This window comes from Mustela putorius, unplaced genomic scaffold, assembly GCF_011764305.1.
Source record: "Mustela putorius furo isolate JIRA1106 unplaced genomic scaffold, ASM1176430v1.1 tig00003845_pilon_pilon_pilon, whole genome shotgun sequence".
Lineage (NCBI taxonomy): Eukaryota > Metazoa > Chordata > Mammalia > Carnivora > Mustelidae > Mustela > Mustela putorius.
In genome coordinates, this window is record NW_025421998.1 from 179,256 (window position 1) to 196,791 (window position 17,536).

General features: G+C 43.0%; 1 protein-coding gene across 2 annotated transcripts in view; it reads right to left on the reverse strand.

Moving 5' to 3' along the window:
• Positions 1 to 17,536, reverse strand: part of LOC101675761 (amphiphysin) — a 254,072-nt gene that overhangs the window by 66,743 nt on the left and 169,793 nt on the right. For both annotated transcript variants that reach the window (XM_045089525.1, XM_045089524.1), the window contains exons 8-11: positions 12,143 to 12,218; positions 11,372 to 11,454; positions 8,736 to 8,874; positions 7,526 to 7,654 (exon numbers count right to left, since the gene is read on the reverse strand). In XM_045089525.1, coding sequence (XP_044945460.1) covers positions 7,526 to 7,654; positions 8,736 to 8,874; positions 11,372 to 11,454; positions 12,143 to 12,218 — 427 coding nt within the window. The remainder of the gene's footprint in view (positions 1 to 7,525; positions 7,655 to 8,735; positions 8,875 to 11,371; positions 11,455 to 12,142; positions 12,219 to 17,536) is intronic.

The window sequence follows — 17,536 nt, forward strand, 5'->3', positions numbered from 1 at the left end:
AACAGAGAGCCGGATGCAGGGCTCGATCACGAGACCCTGAGACCATGACCCAAGCCGAAGGCAGAGGCCTAACCCACTGAGCCACACTGGCACCCCTTTATTTAATAATGTCCTTTTATGGCATTATTCTTATAAGCATATCAGGTAACAGAGATTTCAATTTACAGTAGAATGGTGGCTGCCAGGGTTTAAGAGGGGAAATAGGGAGATGTTGGTTAAGTTGTAAGTAAAAACTTGACTGTAAGTAAAAACAGTGTATTACACACTTGAAATTTGCCCAATAAAAAAGATACTAAGTGTTCTCACATCAAAAACAATAAGAGTCACACAACATTTAGAGTCTCCAAAACATCCCCAGGGTTGCATGCAGACACACACACATTGATTTCTTAATGGGAACACAATATTTCAGTGATCCAGATGACAGTAAAGCCAAAGGTACTATTTCGTCCCAAGCGTTCAGTTTTTATTCTTTTATTAAACATATTTTTTAAAAGATTTTATTTATTTATTTGAGAGAGAGACAGTGAGAGAGAGCATGAGAGAGGAAAAAGTCAGAGGGAGAAGCCAACTCCCCGTGGAGCTGGGAGCCCAATGCGGGGCTCAATCCCAGGACTCCAGGATCAAGACCTGAGCTGAAGGCAATTGCTTAACCAACTGAGCCAGCCAGGCGCCCCTCTTTTATTAAACGTATTTTGAGGACATTTACTCTATTCTAAATATTTTGCAGGACACTTATTATCTTCCCAGTAAGGCAGGGAGGTCAGACTAGGAAGCTTAAGACAGAAAGCTTAAATAAACTTTTTTGGAAAAAGGCCCACTGGGAGTTATTTTTCATGTCACAGACATGTCTTTTATGGAAGGGTCACAAAATAGCTCATAATTTATAACAGTGAGTAAAGTTTTAACATTTCATTTGTAATGCATGCAGTGGCCTAAGGGAACTTAACCTTATGACCGGAAGCCTGTGACAAGACCACTACAGATGGGTACATCACTGTTAATGTGAGTGATGGCAATAGCTATAGTATACTGCCGAGGCTCGAGAGATTTAGATTTGAAATCACAGAATGAGACCTCATTCAACCATTTCATCGGACATGGTCAAGTATTTGTTCTATAGCTTTTATTATATAAAAACGCTAAAACAATACAATGAAGATCCATTTACCCGTCACCTAGGCTTGTCACAAATGTTACCACATTTGGTCTATGTGCCTGTTTATATAATCTTGCAAATGTTTCCATGAGCTGATACACAGCAAACTAAACTTTCTAAGGAGCTGTTCCCCTAGGGGGGTTGGTTTGGAAACAAGGTGGTAGATGGTACAGCCATCCTTAGTGTAGTACCTCATGAGTTTGCTTGTTGGCCTTGCACACACTCTGAGTAAGAGGGTAACAACTGACAGTACTGAGAAGAGGGACCGAGGACAGAGGGATGGGGCCTGTGCTTGAAGTGACATTCTGTGATGACCACTGGATGAAAGACCCTCCTACCACCACATCTGGAATTTAGTATAATTGCTGATATATAACAACCTGAAGGACTTTGCTAATATTGAAAACCCAAAGAAGTTTCTACAGAACATGGATCCTGAACATTAAGGAGAGAAAGAGTTAAAATGGATTTGTTCAATTTACTGGGCATCTAGTATCCACTATCTTCCAGGTGCTTAAGATGCTGGCAGGTGTGGTCTATAGGCTTCTGCTTTCCATGTCTGCCCTAGAAGCACCACAGTGTTGTAGAAAGAGAACAGGTCTGCTCAACTTTACAGTAGGGCCCTTCTACCCTTCCTTTGCTGGCCTTCTGCACCATCTAACCCCCACTCTCGACCCATACCATGAAACCATGTTCAACAACACAGAATCTCAAAAGAGCTTTATACCATGGGATGCTTTGTAAAGAGGTAGAATATAAAATGCAAAACGGGGGAAGTGCAAAAAGTCAAGGCAACATTAGAGGTTCAGGAGTCTAAGAACCTTGGAAGCTTGCGAGGCCAACTTACGCAATGGTTTAAGAATATTGTCAGGGCCCCAGAGGATAAATTCACTCCTTGGTGCATAGCACTACTTGGCTGTGTCTGCTGCAGGAACCATGGTGCCGAGGGTGACCCACTGAGGCAATAGACCGACCTAACCGGGGCCTGAAATGCACTGTTTTCCTCATTCCAGTTTCCATATTACTAATCCTTTCTGTGTTACAAGAATGCTAACGTGTTTACTTTGAAAAAACATCAACTGAAAGAAGAGGCAGCTGGCCCAGAAATATAGCAATGTTTGAAAAGCAAAGCCAGGGCAGTATTCACAACCAGTGACAGCTACCAGGAGTGAGGCGGTGCGCGCATGCAGGACTGCCTCTGTCTGGACTGACCAGACAAAAAAGACGCTTTTGTAAACTTATCAAGCAAGTTGAATATCTACTTCCATGTGATCGGCTAGGAAAAATAGGATGATTTCATGAACTTAAGATGTGAGATGCAGCATTCGGCTGGAAAGCAGAGATGTAAGGGTATCAAAATGAATGGTGCTGACATGACACCCACAGCCGTGGGACTGCACGGCTGTGCTGTTGTCCTGCCTTCCCGCACAGTAGGCTCTCCCAGCAAGAATGGCAAGATGGGCCTGGAGCAATGAGCTTAGATGGGCCAAAAATAACCCATCTGGGTTTGTAAAAGAGAACGCTGTATGAAAGAGCAAAAAAGACGCAACATCGTTGTTGGAAAAGATTTAGGCAAATAGCTGGTGGTTACCTGCTGTGAAAAAAAAAAAAAGTTCAAAAATGCGTAATGTCTTCTTCCTCTTGGCCAGTGAGAGGTAGATAGGCAAGCAAGGACCCTGCCCCAAGCCCTGTGCCTCTCAGGGGGGGCCTCACCCTTTTGAGCACCTTTCCTGATACCTAAGTCCTCTTCTGCTGGTGGCAGCTGTGGCTAGCAAGGCTATCCAGTCAGGACACCCCAAATCTGCACCAGGACCCACATGGGCCTGGCCCCCACCTTTCCTCTTTGGAGCACTCTGGGACCCTGCTCTATATGGAGGAACGCTGAGGGGTCATGCACACCCAGTTGTCCTGGAATGTGGTAGCCTGGTTTGTTTCCAAGAGGGTGCCTGGTGAGCAGACTGCGCCCGCTGGCCAACATGGCATTTCATGTGTGGAATCCCATGAGACTGACCGCCAGATTACTGCTGATATGTTCAAGTGACTCAAACTGGTTATATGGACAGAGCGCCTCCCCCTACCCAACATTTGCTCAGAGCCACAGTCCCTATGGAAAGCCCTGGTGGGAAAGGAGAATGAACATGAATGGAATTAAAAAGTCAGAAGAGAAAGCAGTCCAAAACTTTGGACTTTGGAAGGAAAAAAGAAACAACCTTGCATGTGTGTATACCTCTGTGCACAAATATATGATTGCCTTTTCTGTCTTGATCTGTTAAAATCCTACTTATATGCCATAAATTTGGTTTCTAGGGACATAATACCTTCTAAATCTTACTTCTTAAATGTGTTTCAGCAAACGCCCATTTCCCTGGAACAAGTAGTACTTTGGGAAGAAAGGAAGACTGTTAGAGAAACTCTGATTTAAACAAGCATGGCTTTTGTTGCAGAACTTCTCAGAGCCTTGGACACACTAACATAAAGTATGTAAAGCAAAAGGCGATGCAGCCCCTCCCAGCCCCCTATGACCAGGACCCCTTTTCACAGCATCCTATGGGACTTGATAGAAAATGCTGTTTTAAAAGAATAGCGTAAGAAACACACACACACACACACACACACACACACACCTCTTCCTATTTAGTTTCTTGGGAGGGAAAAATAGAAAGGGCTGGGTTTGTCCCCTGGCAGTTTCATTTTTGTAAACAGAACCAGGGAAGCAAAGTCAGCGCTTTTGTGTTGACACACAGATCTCTCCCTACTACCAAGCAAGGAAATCTCCCAGAGAAGATTCTATGATAGAGTTAAAGTCTGAGGCCAATAGAGGGCTCTGTAGGTCTGATGCATTCCTTTCAAATCCCAAGACAAACTCAAGAGAGACTGTCACTGCCATGAAGCTTGGTGGATGGGACATACGAATCTGTCAGATGTTGAGGAATATCTCAGTCACCACATCTGGAACTTGTGGGCGGGATTAATGCAAATGTAGTTCCCCACTGGGCTCAGGATAAAAACAGCAAACTGGGAACGCAGACCTATCTGTTCAATGTAGAATGTCGTATAAACTTGGTAATAATATCAACATAAAACTGAAAGGGTCGACTCCTTATTACTATAAATACATGTATCTGGGAGGAAAGCTTTTCGGATACATCTCAGCTTGCTAAATTCCAATACTCGGCTTCCATGCAACTGGCATCTCATTTTCTCCTGGCATTCCTATTTATTCTTTTTCATCATTTACCTGTGCATGTTTAGAAACAGCATAGTCCCAAGGGCAACCCTCTAGGGCCCCCTCCCTGTTCAGGAGCTTTGTACTATCACTTTGCTGTCACTCAATAAACCTTGCTTTGCTGCCCACCAAATGAATAAAATAAAATAAAATAAAATAAAAACATTAAAGTCTTGATGAGACTGACCATTCACTTAGAATGTGTAGCTTGACATACAGTCTGATCAACGTATCTGATGTTACAAGCATGCACGTGTATGAGTGCGTCCAACAAGCAAAATACGGAGTATTTCAAGTCACACTATTTTTTTAATTTTTCTTTTTTTTATTAATTTTTTATTTTTTATAAACATATATTTTTATCCCCAGGTCACACTATTTTTAAGTGGAGCAGCTGTAAGTGGTCAGTCATGATATACCCTTGACTCAGCTTGATATTTCCCTGGAAGAGATCTCTTCATTCACTGTGGTACTTTGTTCATGGCCACACATTTGGAAATCCTGGCCTGTAACAGTGGTTCTCACAGTTTAATCCCACGACCAGCAGCGTCAGCATCTCTTGTGAGGAATACAGATTCTTGGCCCCCACCCGGGGTCTGCCGACTCAGAAACTGCTGCATGTGACCCAAAAGAGGTGAAAACACCTATCTGAGCATATCTACAGAGGAATAAGGAACTGAGGAAATAGTCAAGAAGCTTCAGGGAAAGGCAACATCTGTGCAATTTTGAATAAAGCTACATGGTATCACTCATTAGGGGAGAAAGTGGACTGAAACATAAATCCCTGCCTCACGCCCTCTCTTGAGATGGTGACTAGATGAACAGCCGCTTAGTCAATGGAGTTGCTTCTGGTCACACACTGTGGTTCATGTGGTTCACACGGGAGCCACGCCGCTTCAAATGTGGAAAAAAAAACCACAGAAACCCCCTTCTCCTTCCTCCTAATGAAAACAACATAAATGAACCTGAATCCCCAAAATGCACCTCTGCAAGGTCTCTGGTGGTTAGTGCTTTCCAAATCACCTAGCACATTGGAGGGGACACCAGCAAGCATGTTATAAAGGTCCAGAGGGTGGGAAGCGATATCTTCCTTCCCTCCCCAGGGCTTTGGAGTAGTGCACCAAAACCAGCCAGGCTGGGGCAGGCTGCCCTCCAGCCAGCTGCGTCCCTGTGGCAGCCCCAGCCCAAGCCCTTTCTGCTTTGACAGGTGCCTCTTCTCCCTCTGTCCAGGACTCTTGACTTTACCCATGACTGCTGCTCAGTATTGCGAACGTTCACACTCTTAGAAGTACTTCAGAGACTCTTCTAGGATTTGTGATTTTAAAAAGTGCTTTCTTTTTTTTTTTTTAACCAGCCAACTGCAAATAACAAAACATTTTAAAGGAAAGAACTGTCTTGAGCCCCCAGCTTTGCTTTAGAACTCATCTACATGCCATGTTGCCTCGACTTCCGTTGCCTCCAGTGCTAAGTGGGGGTGTCTTCAGCCAAGGGCACTGGCTTCTAGGTGAGCAAGTTCTGTTAGTGGTTAGGATTGAGAGCATGCTATTTAAGGGTGCAGGGGCAAGCAACTTGAGCAAGGATAAGGATATGATCACCTTAAACATCTCAGTCTGAAACTGATGTAGCAAGAAAGAGAAAGAAGCTGAGCTGCTAGCAAATCAAAGGGAGAGGACAAGCTGGAAATGAAAACTGGAGTTTGGGGTCCACACAATGGCTGGTGCCAGATAAGATCACCTGACTCCGAGACTGCTATCTCTGGAGGCATCTGTGGAGCCACAGACATCATCTGTCCATGTGATCATCAACGTGCAAGTCTCCCCCTTCAGAGGAGCTGCTAAATCACAGTCAAGGCCCCATTACCTTACCCAATTCACCATCTCCTACAAAACACTGAAGGAAAACAATAGCTAAAAGTTATTGCACGTTATTCATAAATGCCCTTAAAAACAATGACACATTTTGATTTGCATTTCTTCTGAGTTTCTATTTCCTGAGCTCTCTGTGATTAGCACATTATTCCTGTTATTATCAACAGGATGTGACTGTAATTAGCACGTGATACACAGTGTTATTATGGATGTACTCAGTAATTACAGCACTGCACTCACAACTCTTGCAAAATGTAGGGATTATTTCTGATTCTGAGACCACCGGGGGTAAGTAATATTGGCAGGATGTTTCTGGGGACTCTCAGTCTTAAAAAAATAGCTTCAGGTTATGGACATTGGGGAGGGTATGTGCTATGGTGAGTGCTGTCAAGTGTGTAAACCTGGTGATTCACAGACCTGTACCCCTGGGGCTAATAATACATTATATGTTTATAAAAAAATTAAAAAATAATTTTAAAAAATAGCTTCAATGGCATGAGGAACAGCTCTGGAAGTGAAGAATCGTCATTCTAGGCAACAGGACCACCAAGTGGCTAGCAGAGAGGGGTCTGCAGCCTACCAAGGGAGCTGGAGCAGGAGCAGGTGCAGCCAGGTGTCTTTGCCAAATCATGGAAATGGATACAGTTACTTGTTATGAAGGCCAAACAGCTTGAAAATATTCACCTCTTTTAACTTCATTTTCCTATTCTCTACCAGGAAGCAATGTAAAAGAAATAACTGAGGTTGTAAACATGAATTAACATATACTGACATTCATAGAAGTGCTGGTGAAAAAACAGGAAATCAGAAATGACCTGTGATCACAATCACGGGCTGGTCCATCCATCAGAGAGAATACTCTGCTTCCACATTTTCTTTGGAAGAGACGATATTATGACATGAAAAAAATGTTCAAAATGCTGAAGCAGAAAAGTCAGGAATCCCTAACAATATAATCTTGATGTTGTGGTATGGAATCGGTATACACCTAGAAATCAAAGCATGAAGGAAAACACGCCACAGTGCATTAGTGTCTAGGTGAGGGCAGTATAATGTAAGTAATCGTTAAAATTCTTCATTTTACACTTTTCAGTATTTCCAAAAACTGTGTGTATGCCTCCCATTTGAGAATGCTTGAGACATACCAAGTGATTAAGGCCAACCTGGTGTGATGCTGCTGGCTCTGACATCTGGCACCTTGAGAGATGGTCCCCGAGGATCCTGCTGCCCTGGTACCTGTGTGCTCATCCCAGCTCTGCAGCAGGCACTTACCTGTGAAGGTGTCGTCACACTGATTTCTGGGACAAAGTTGTCCTCAAAGAAACTGATGATGTTCTCCTGTTGGAGTTCCTTTGTTGGGGTGACTTTAGGCAGCGGTGGGACGGGAGGCCCCTTCCTTGTCTACAAAACATGAGAGACACAAGCAAATTAATTCGGCCAAAGACGGCATCTGAGTTGTGTAGAAATGCCACCTGAACAGTGCTGGGCAGACATACTGCACTGACTGACATTTAGATATGCACAGAGGAAAAAGGGACCTGAGGGAGTAGAGAATGCAGTCTGCCTACGTGACTCTGGGAGCACCCACAAGCAAGGGCCCCCCAAGAATCACTCAGAGAGTGCAACCCCCTGCCCTTCGATGCCAGCGCTGCATGCAGGGCCAGGGCCAGGTGCCTACGCCTCTCACGTTAAACTAGGACTGCCCCCTTTATGAAGTCAACCAAAACGGATTCCTCATTTCAGCAAGAAATTGGAATTTTGACACTATAAGCCGGAAAGCTTTTCACTGGACGCCGTGAGATCACCCACAGAGAACATGCATTTCATGTTCCACTAGAGTGTTTTGAGAAGTCAGGACTTCACAGATCTATTCCATGGACCTTCTCACCACTTCCCTTAGTTTCAAAGACTTGAACTTCAACTCTTGCTGTAGGAATTTTGCCTTCACCCCAAGTGGGGAAGACAAGGGTGGCAATGCTTTTCTGTGTTGACCTTTTCCAGCCCTCGCTGTTTTTCTCGATTGTTTGTTCCAGATAACTTTGATGAATGTCCACTCATGTGCCACATACTGTGGGTGAGACCAGAAGATGTAAAATGGCGTATAAGCCAGGCTGTGAAGCTTTCTTGGCCAGAGTTTCTACAAGTGTGACCGAAAGTGCTAGAAGGAGGGAACGTCCAGGGAGAAGGTGATATTGATTGGGCCCTTCTGAGAGTGAGAGGTGGGAAAAGAGGAGTGCACGTGAGCTTAGGGAAGCTGAGGTTGTGGAGAGAAGTCTCAACACACCCCAACACAGGGCATGTGAGAAAACAGGAATCCACGTTGGAGAGGTTGATTCCTTAGCAACCATCACAATGCCCACAGCCTCCAAGTCTCCCCAACAGGAAACTCCTTTTAATGCCCCAGCACTATGGGATTATCCCAGATAGGATCACCTCACCACCAGTTCTTGCATTCTCCCCAGTATATTTCACCTCTTCCTACCTGTGAAGGTGACCTAGGCCTGGCTGGTGCGGGAGACGCAGGTGCCAGCGTGTGATTGGGACTGGCTGTCGGGCTCGGGATGGGTGAGGCCTCCTCAGGCGGTGATGGTGTCTTTGCGATGCGGAGAGGACCAGAATCACTAGATGAACACACGAGAGTCAGCGATGAGCAACCTACAGAACGGCACTGACTTTCCAGGGTCCTCCATCTCAGAGGAATCCTGAGAATATCTGGTTCTGCCTGTCACGGAACCCCCTTCTAAATTAGTTGTGGTGGTTACTAACAGTGTTGGTGAAACTGGTACCATTATTGTCTATGGTCTGTGTGCCAGACCTCATTCATTCATATGATCTCTAACCGCTGCAATACCCATGCATCAATGTCCCCACTTTATAGGTAGCAGAGTGGGGCACAGAGAGGTTAAAAACCCCTAAAGTCACTCAGCAATTTCACGGGTCTGAGTTCAGGCCTTGGGAAGGCAAAGCCTCTGTTCTTTCCATTGTGCCAAACAGCCTCTGCAAGAATTTTCCAAGTGTGAGCTGACTTAGCTGAATTACTCTCACCTTTGGTTTATAAGAAAATCTTGCTACGTCATAATCTATAAAAAATCTACCCTGAAAATTATAAATCTGATGTTAAAGGTGTCCTCAGGGTAGTGCTAAGATTTTATAGGAGTCAGGGGCGCCCAGGTGGCTCAGTCGGTTAACCGTCTGCCTTCGGCTCAGGTCATGATCTCAGGGCCCTGGGATCAAGTCTTACATTGGGCTCCATGATCAGTGGGGGGTCCACTTCTCCCTCTGCCCCTGCCCAGACTTGTGTGTGCTCTCTCTCTCAAACAAATAAATAAAATCTTTAAAAATAAGATTTTATAGGAGTCTTTTCTGATGACATTTGGAAATAAATTCATTAGCTGTTCCTCTTTCTATACCTTATAAAACAAAGGCTTGGCTCAGACACCTGACATGTGCTAACAAATTATGTGAAGGCAGAGAGTCAATAATGTCTCCTGGGAACCCACCATGTTCCTGGCACCAGGCCAGATGCCTGGGACCAGCTCAAATGCAATAACCAGGAGGGCACTGGGGACACATCCTACTCTCTAAGTCTTTCTAATGTCTACAGATTGAGGGAGGAGGGTCTATACCCCCAAAATAAATAAGCTCACACACTACAGCATGGTCTAGTGGGAGTGGGTCCTGCGGAGGACACGGATAAGCCACATGATTGAGGCTCTGCACCAGCAACCATGGCCTCTGCCGGGAAGCACGGCCCCAGTCTATGCTCAAGAGGGTAACCACTGAGCTCACTCACCACCTCATTCTGCAGAGGAATGATGTAAAAAAATGAAAGGAACATTTGTTAAGTGGTCATGACCCCATTTTCTCTTCATTTTATCTAATTCAGCAATATTGAGATTTTCAGACACAGTTGTCCTTCTCATGTCTTTAGGAGGGAGTAACCCTTCATTTTTTCATGTACATCATTGTTAAAATACCCGATGTCATTTTGACATTCTTATTACAACTTTGTCTTTGTTCCAAGTTCATATTGAAATACTATAGAGGAAGCAGTGGGCCTTTCATATATTCTTTTAGGGAATGTCCTTTCCCTTAGAAAAATAAGAGATACTAAATGCTTGTATCATATAGCTCTGTAACAGATACTATGATGAGGATGGATAATACAACAAACATCAAAGAAGAAAATCCGCTCTCTCCAGAGAGGTCTGAACATATGGTGATGGAGCCACCTGTGCAGGAGTGTGTGTTTTTATAAATGTGTGTATGAGTATTTATGTTGATTGACATTAAAAATGCAAATATTACCTTACAAACCATTTAGTTCAATAACATCTTTTTTTTTCTGCTGGTTTAAAAAAAAAAAAGAGATAGAAAGAGACATCTTTAACCAGAGAATTAATTGGACGCACTTAAGGAAGGCAAAGTAAGTTAACTGTATAGTCAGAAACTGGAAAGCTGGGATCTTCTTACTTCCAGCCCAAGGACCATTAACCCACATTCCTTGAGTACATAATGCCTGAGAAGGATGGGTTAAAGGAATTCCAAAATCACAGGAGAAAGCTGGTGAGAAGCCAGGTCCTAGAAAGGTAGATGATCTGGTTGCGAACAGCTGGGCCTTTGATACCACAAAACAATGTGCAAAAGAATCAAAACAATGCAGTGTTGGAAAGGTAAAGTTACGAGGCAGGATGGTGGTGCGGTCTCACCTACGCCCTCTCCTCTCCCAAAATGGGCCATTAAAGATGCCAGCACCAATGATAAGTATAAGATCTCAGTGTCGTGTGTTTGGGGAATTCCTTTCTTCTCCAAAGAAAGTTAACAAGTGCATGACTAGAAATTATATGTTAAAAATTTACACAACTGTTGATGGGACTCCTGGAAGATGGACAAATCTATTGTGACCACGACAAACACCCACCCTGAGTAAATCTGAAAACTAAAAGTCAACATACAAGCCCAGAACGAGGCTGCTGTCAGCCTCAATGTGGAAAGTCTCCTTAGGTTTAGATTTTTCTAGAATGAGTAAAATAGCATAGGCTTGTGTAGACTACAGAAATTGCAACAAGCATTGTTTTAATGAACAGACACAACTTGGCTCGGATGAAGACAGCCTACCTGGGAGCTCCTTGAATGGTGAAGGCCTTATCAGCGTGCTGGTCACCCAGCTTCGTCATCACTTCATACAATTTGTGGCAAAGCTAGAGGGACAGAGACCATTTGTCTATTAGCCATTTAGTCATTCTGAGGTCAATTCAGGCTACTGCTCCAAGAAAGGAACTGTCTACTGAGAATCTTACGTACTATGGATGGTCTCCGAACAACTTAAATTCTGCAAATGGGCAATTTAAAATTCATGTCAAAAGTGAAAGGCCACAAACACAAATAAACCTTTAAAAAAACAAAATATATCCATTAATCAGAGGACAGAACAGAAAACGAAAACTTATTGCTCACACTGACTCTACTGGAGATAAAGTCATACAACTACCCTGCTGAACTCAGACTTCAGCAGATGACAGAAGGGCTGATTGTCTGAACATTCAGATACCGATTCCTCCTCAGCCTAAGAAGTACTGCTTGAACACCAACTTTCAAAGCTGACTGAGAACAAAGCAAAACAAGACCGTGAGTCTGGGACACAGAGAAAAAGCATCTCAGAAGAAAAACGGACACAGGCTGTGATTCCTGGGAGCCTGTCTGCACACCCAGAGATAAAATCTGGACAAAAGAGATCTATGTGGTCACTACACAACATCAGAGCAACACCATTTAACACACCATGAAAACACACACGCAGATGATGCTGCTGCCCCATTTCATGCACTTTCAGAGAAAAAAAAAAGTTCATTTTCTATTCCACAAGTAAAAATAATCATCACTACTCACCACTGCAATTTCCTTATGAAACTTGGCCTCGAGGCTGGAAACATTTTTGAAAGTGTTGACGTAAAACCCAACCCGTCTACCATGTGGAGACACAGAGGGGAGAAAGGGGCAGGGAAAGATCAGTCAGCAGAACTGTAATTTTAAAGGTGATAAAATCTTAAATAAATGCATTCCTTCCTCTGATGTTTTCTTCCTATGATGTTGACTAATACCAGACCAAATCTTCTGGCTTGGAGCAGAACCTCTCCTAAAGCGGCTGACGCCTGGGGACCGTGGCTCTCACCTGTGCAGCGCAGCTGGAGGTGTGTTTCTGATTCAGCAGGTCCCAGGCGGGGACGGAGGATTTGCATTTCTACCAAGTTCTCATGGACACTGAGGCTGCTAGTGCAGGGAGAATGCTTTTGGGAAGCGCAGCCCTAAGAATCTGTTTGTATTTTAGATGTGTGTTGTGTAAAGGGCTGGAGATAGAGAAGTTTACCTTTCATTTTTATACCCTATGCGTGGTCTCGTTTTGGTACCATGTATTTGGATTCTGAAATATGTTTAGTGGAGAAAACAGAAAACCTACCAGTTCATTGTAATTCCTCAAAGTAAGAGTGTGCTTTCACTGAGCAAAAAGAAACACAAGATGTCCAATACCGGGGGAGGAGTCAAGATGGCGGAGAAGTAGCAAGCTGAGACTGCTTCAGCTAGCCGGAGATCAGCTAGATAGCTTATCTAAAGATTGCAAACACCTGAAAATCCATCGGCAGATCGAAGAGAAGAAGAACAGCAATTCTGGAAACAGAAAATCAACCACTTTCTGAAAGGTAGGACCGGCGGAGAAGTGAATCCAAAGCGACGGGAAGATAGACCCCGGGGGGAGGGGCCGGCTCCCGGCAAGCGGCGGAGCAACCGCGCACAAAATCAGGACTTTTAAAAGTCTGTTCCGCTGAGGGACATCGCTCCAGAGGCTAAACCGGGGCGAAGCCCACGCGGGGTCAGCGTGGCCTCAGGTCCCGCAGGGTCACAGAAGGATCGGGGGTGTCTGAGTGTCGCAGAGCTTGCGGGTATTGGAACGGGAAAGCCGGCTACAGAGACAGAGCTGACAGTAAGCTCGCAGCTCCGTGTTACCTTGAACCGGTCGCAGGCTCGGTGAGCTCGGAGCGCGGCCGGAGGTCAGGCAGACGGGAGTGACTGGGCGCTGTTCTCTGAGGGCGCACTGAGGAGTGGGGCCCTGGGCTCTCGGCTCCTCCGGGCCGGAGACCAGGAGGCCGCCATTTGTATTCCCGTCCTCCGGAACTCTACGGAAAGCGCTCAGGGAACAAAAGCTCCTGAAAGCAAACCCGAGCGGATTACTCACCCCGGCCCCGGGTAAGGGCGGTGTAATTCCGCCTGGGGCAAAGACACTTGAGAATCACTACAACAGGCCCCTCCCCCAGAAGATCAACAAGAAATCCAGCCGAGACCAAGTTCACCTACCAAGGAGTGCGGTTTCAATACCAAGGAGAGCAGCAGAATTCCAGAGGAGGAGAAAGCCAAGCACGGAACTCATGGCTTTTTTCCTGTGATTTTTTTTAGTCTTGCAGTTAATTTAATTTTTTCGTTTTCATTTTTTTTTTTTTTCTTTTTTTTTTTTTCTCGCCTTCGGGTAAAATTTTTTTTTTTTTTTAACTGTTTACCTTTTTTCTTTTTAAACGATTTTTTACTAGTTTATCTAATATATATATATATATATTTTTTTTTTTTTTACATTTTTCTTAGGTGTTTTCTTTTTTTTAAAATTCTTTTCTTTTCTTTTCTTTTTTTTTTTTTTTTTTTTTTTTTTTTTTCTCTCTTCCTTTTTGAACCTCTTTTTATCCCCTTTCTCCCCACTCACGATTTTGGATCTCTTCTAATTTGGTTAAAGCATATTTTCCTGGGGTTGTTGCCACCCTTTTAGTATTTTACTTGCCCCTTCATTTACTCTTATCTGGACAAAATGACAAGACGTAAAAATTCAACACAAAAAAAAGAACAAGAGGCAGTACCGAAGGCTAGGGACCTAATCAATACAGACATCGGTAATATGTCAGATCTAGAGTTCAGAATGACAATTCTCAAGGTTCTAGCCGGGCTCGAAAAAGGCATGGAAGATATTAGAGAAACCCTCTCGAGAGATCTAAAAGCCCTTTCTGGAGAAATAAAAGAACTAAAATCTAACCAAGTTGAAATCAAAAAAGCTATTAATGAGGTGCAATCAAAAATGGAGGCTCTCACTGCTAGGATAAATGAGGCAGAAGAAAGAATTAGTGATATAGAAGACCAAATGACAGAGAATAAAGAAGCTGATCAAAAGAGGGACAAACAGCTACTGGACCACGAGGGGAGAATTCGAGAGATAAGTGACACCATAAGACGAAACAACATTAGAATAATTGGGATTCCAGAAGAAGAAGAAAGTGAGAGGGGAGCAGAAGGTATACTGGAGAGAATTATTGGGGAGAATTTCCCCAATATGGCAAAGGGAACGAGCATCAAAATTCAGGAGGTTCAGAGAATGCCCCTCAAAATCAATAAGAATAGGCCCCACACCCCGTCACCTAATAGTAAAATTTACAAGTCTCAATGACAAAGAGAAAATCCTGAAAGCAGCCCGGGAAAAGAAGTCTGTAACATACAATGGTAAAAATATTAGATTGGCAGCTGACTTATCCACAGAGACCTGGCAGGCCAGAAAGAGCTGGCATGATATTTTCAGAGCACTAAACGAGAAAAACATGCAGCCAAGAATACTATATCCAGCTAGGCTATCATTGAAAATAGAAGGAGAGATTAAAAGCTTCCAGGACAAACAACAACTGAAAGAATTTGCAAATACCAAACCAGCTCTACAGGAAATCTTGAAAGGGGTCCTCTAAGCAAAGAGAGAGCCTACAAGTGGTAGATCAGAAAGGAACAGAGACCATATACAGTAACAGTCACCTTACAGGCAATACAATGGCACTAAATTCATATCTCTCAATAGTTACCCTGAATGTGAATGGGCTAAATGCCCCTGTCAAAAGACACAGGGTATCAGAATGGATAAAAAAACAAAACCCATCTATATGTTGCCTCCAAGAAACACATTTTAAGCCCGAAGACACCTCCAGATTTAAAGTGAGGGGTGGAAAAGAATTTACCATGCTAATGGACATCAGAAGAAAGCAGGAGTGGCAATCCTTATATCAGATCAATTAGATTTTAAGCCAAAAGACTATAATAAGAGATGAGGAAGGACACTATATCATACTCAAAGGGTCTGTCCAACAAGAAGATTTAACAATTTTAAATATCTATGCCCCCAATGTGGGAGCAGCCAACTATATAAACCAATTAATAACAAAATCAAAGAAACACATCAACAATAATACAATGATAGTAGGGGACTTTAACACTCCCCTCACTGAAATGGACAGGTCATCCAAGCAAAAGATCAGCAAGGATATAAAGGCCTTAAATGACACACTGGACCAGATGGACATCACAGATATATTCAGAATATTTCATCCCAAAGCAACAGAATACACATTCTTCTCTAGTGCACATGGAACATTCTCCAGAATAGATCACATCCTCGGTCCTAAATCAGGACTCAACCGGTATCAAAAGATTGGGATCATTCCCTGCATATTTTCAGACCACAATGCTCTAAAGCTAGAACTCAACCACAAAAGGAAGTTTGGAAAGAACCCAAATACATGGAGACTAAACAGTATCCTTCTAAAGAATGAATGGGTCAACCGGGAAATTAAAGAAGAATTGAAAAAAATCATGGAAACAAATGATAATGAAAACACAACGGTTCAAAATCTGTGGGACACAACAAAGGCAGTCCTGAGAGGAAAATATATAGCGGTACAAGCCTTTCTCAAGAAACAAGAAAGGTCTCAGGTACACAACCTAACCCTACACCTAAAGGAGCTGGAGAAAGAACAAGAAAGAAACCCTAAGCCCAGCAGGAGAAGAGAAATCATAAAGATCAGAGCAGAAATCAATGAAATAGAAACCAAAAAAAACAATAGAACAAATCAACGAAACTAGGAGCTGGTTCTTTGAAAGAATTAATAAAATTGATAAACCCCTGGCCCGACTTATCAAAAAGAAAAGAGAAAGGACCCAAATAAATAAAATCATGAATGAAAGAGGAGAGATCACAACTAACACCAAAGAAATACAAACTATTATAAGAACATACTATGAGCAACTCTACGCCAATAAATTTGACAATCTGGAAGAAATGGATGCATTCCTAGAAACATATAAACTACCACAACTGAACCAGGAAGAAATAGAAAGCCTGAACAGACCCATAACCAGTAAGGAGATTGAAACAGTCATTAAAAATCTCCAAACAAACAAAAGCCCAGGGCCAGACGGCTTCCCGGGGGAATTCTACCAAACATTTAAAGAAGAACTAATTCCTATTCTCCTGAAACTGTTCCAAAAAATAGAAATGGAAGGAAAACTTCCAAACTCATTTTATGAGGCCAGCATCACCTTGATCCCAAAACCAGACAAGGATCCCACCAAAAAAGAGAGCTATAGACCGATATCCTTGATGAACACAGATGCGAAAATACTCAACAAAATACTAGCCAATAGGATTCAACAGTACATTAAAAAGATTATTCACCACGACCAAGTGGGATTTATTCCAGGGCTGCAAGGTTGGTTCAACATCCCCAAATCAGTCAATGTGATACAACACATCAATAAAAGTAAGAACAAGAACCATATGATACTCTCAATAGATGCTGAAAAAGCATTTGACAAAGTACAACATCCCTTCCTGATCAAAACTCTTCAAAGTGTAGGGATAGAGGGCACATACCTCAATATCATCAAAGCCATCTATGAAAAACCCACCGCAAATATCATTCTCAATGGAGAAAAACTGAAAGCTTTTCCGCTAAGGTCAGGAACACGGCAGGGATGTCCATTATCACCACTGCTATTCAACATCGTACTAGAGGTCCTAGCCTCAGCAATCAGACAACAAAAGGAAATTAAAGGCATCCAAATCGGCAAAGAAGAAGTCAAATTATCACTCTTCGCAGATGATATGATACTATATGTGGAAAACCCAAAAGACTGCACTCCAAAACTGCTAGAACTTATACAGGAATTCAGTAAAGTGTCAGGATATAAAATCAATGCACAGAAATCAGTTGCATTTCTCTACACCAACAGCAAGACAGAAGAAAGAGATATTAAGGAGTCAATCCCATTTACAATTGCATCCAAAACCATAAGATACCTAGGAATAAACCTAACCAAAGAGACACAGAATCTATACTCAGAAAACTATAAAGTACTCATGAAAGAAATTGAGGATGACACAAAGAAATGGAAAAATGCTCCATGCTCCTGGATTGGAAGAATAAATATTGT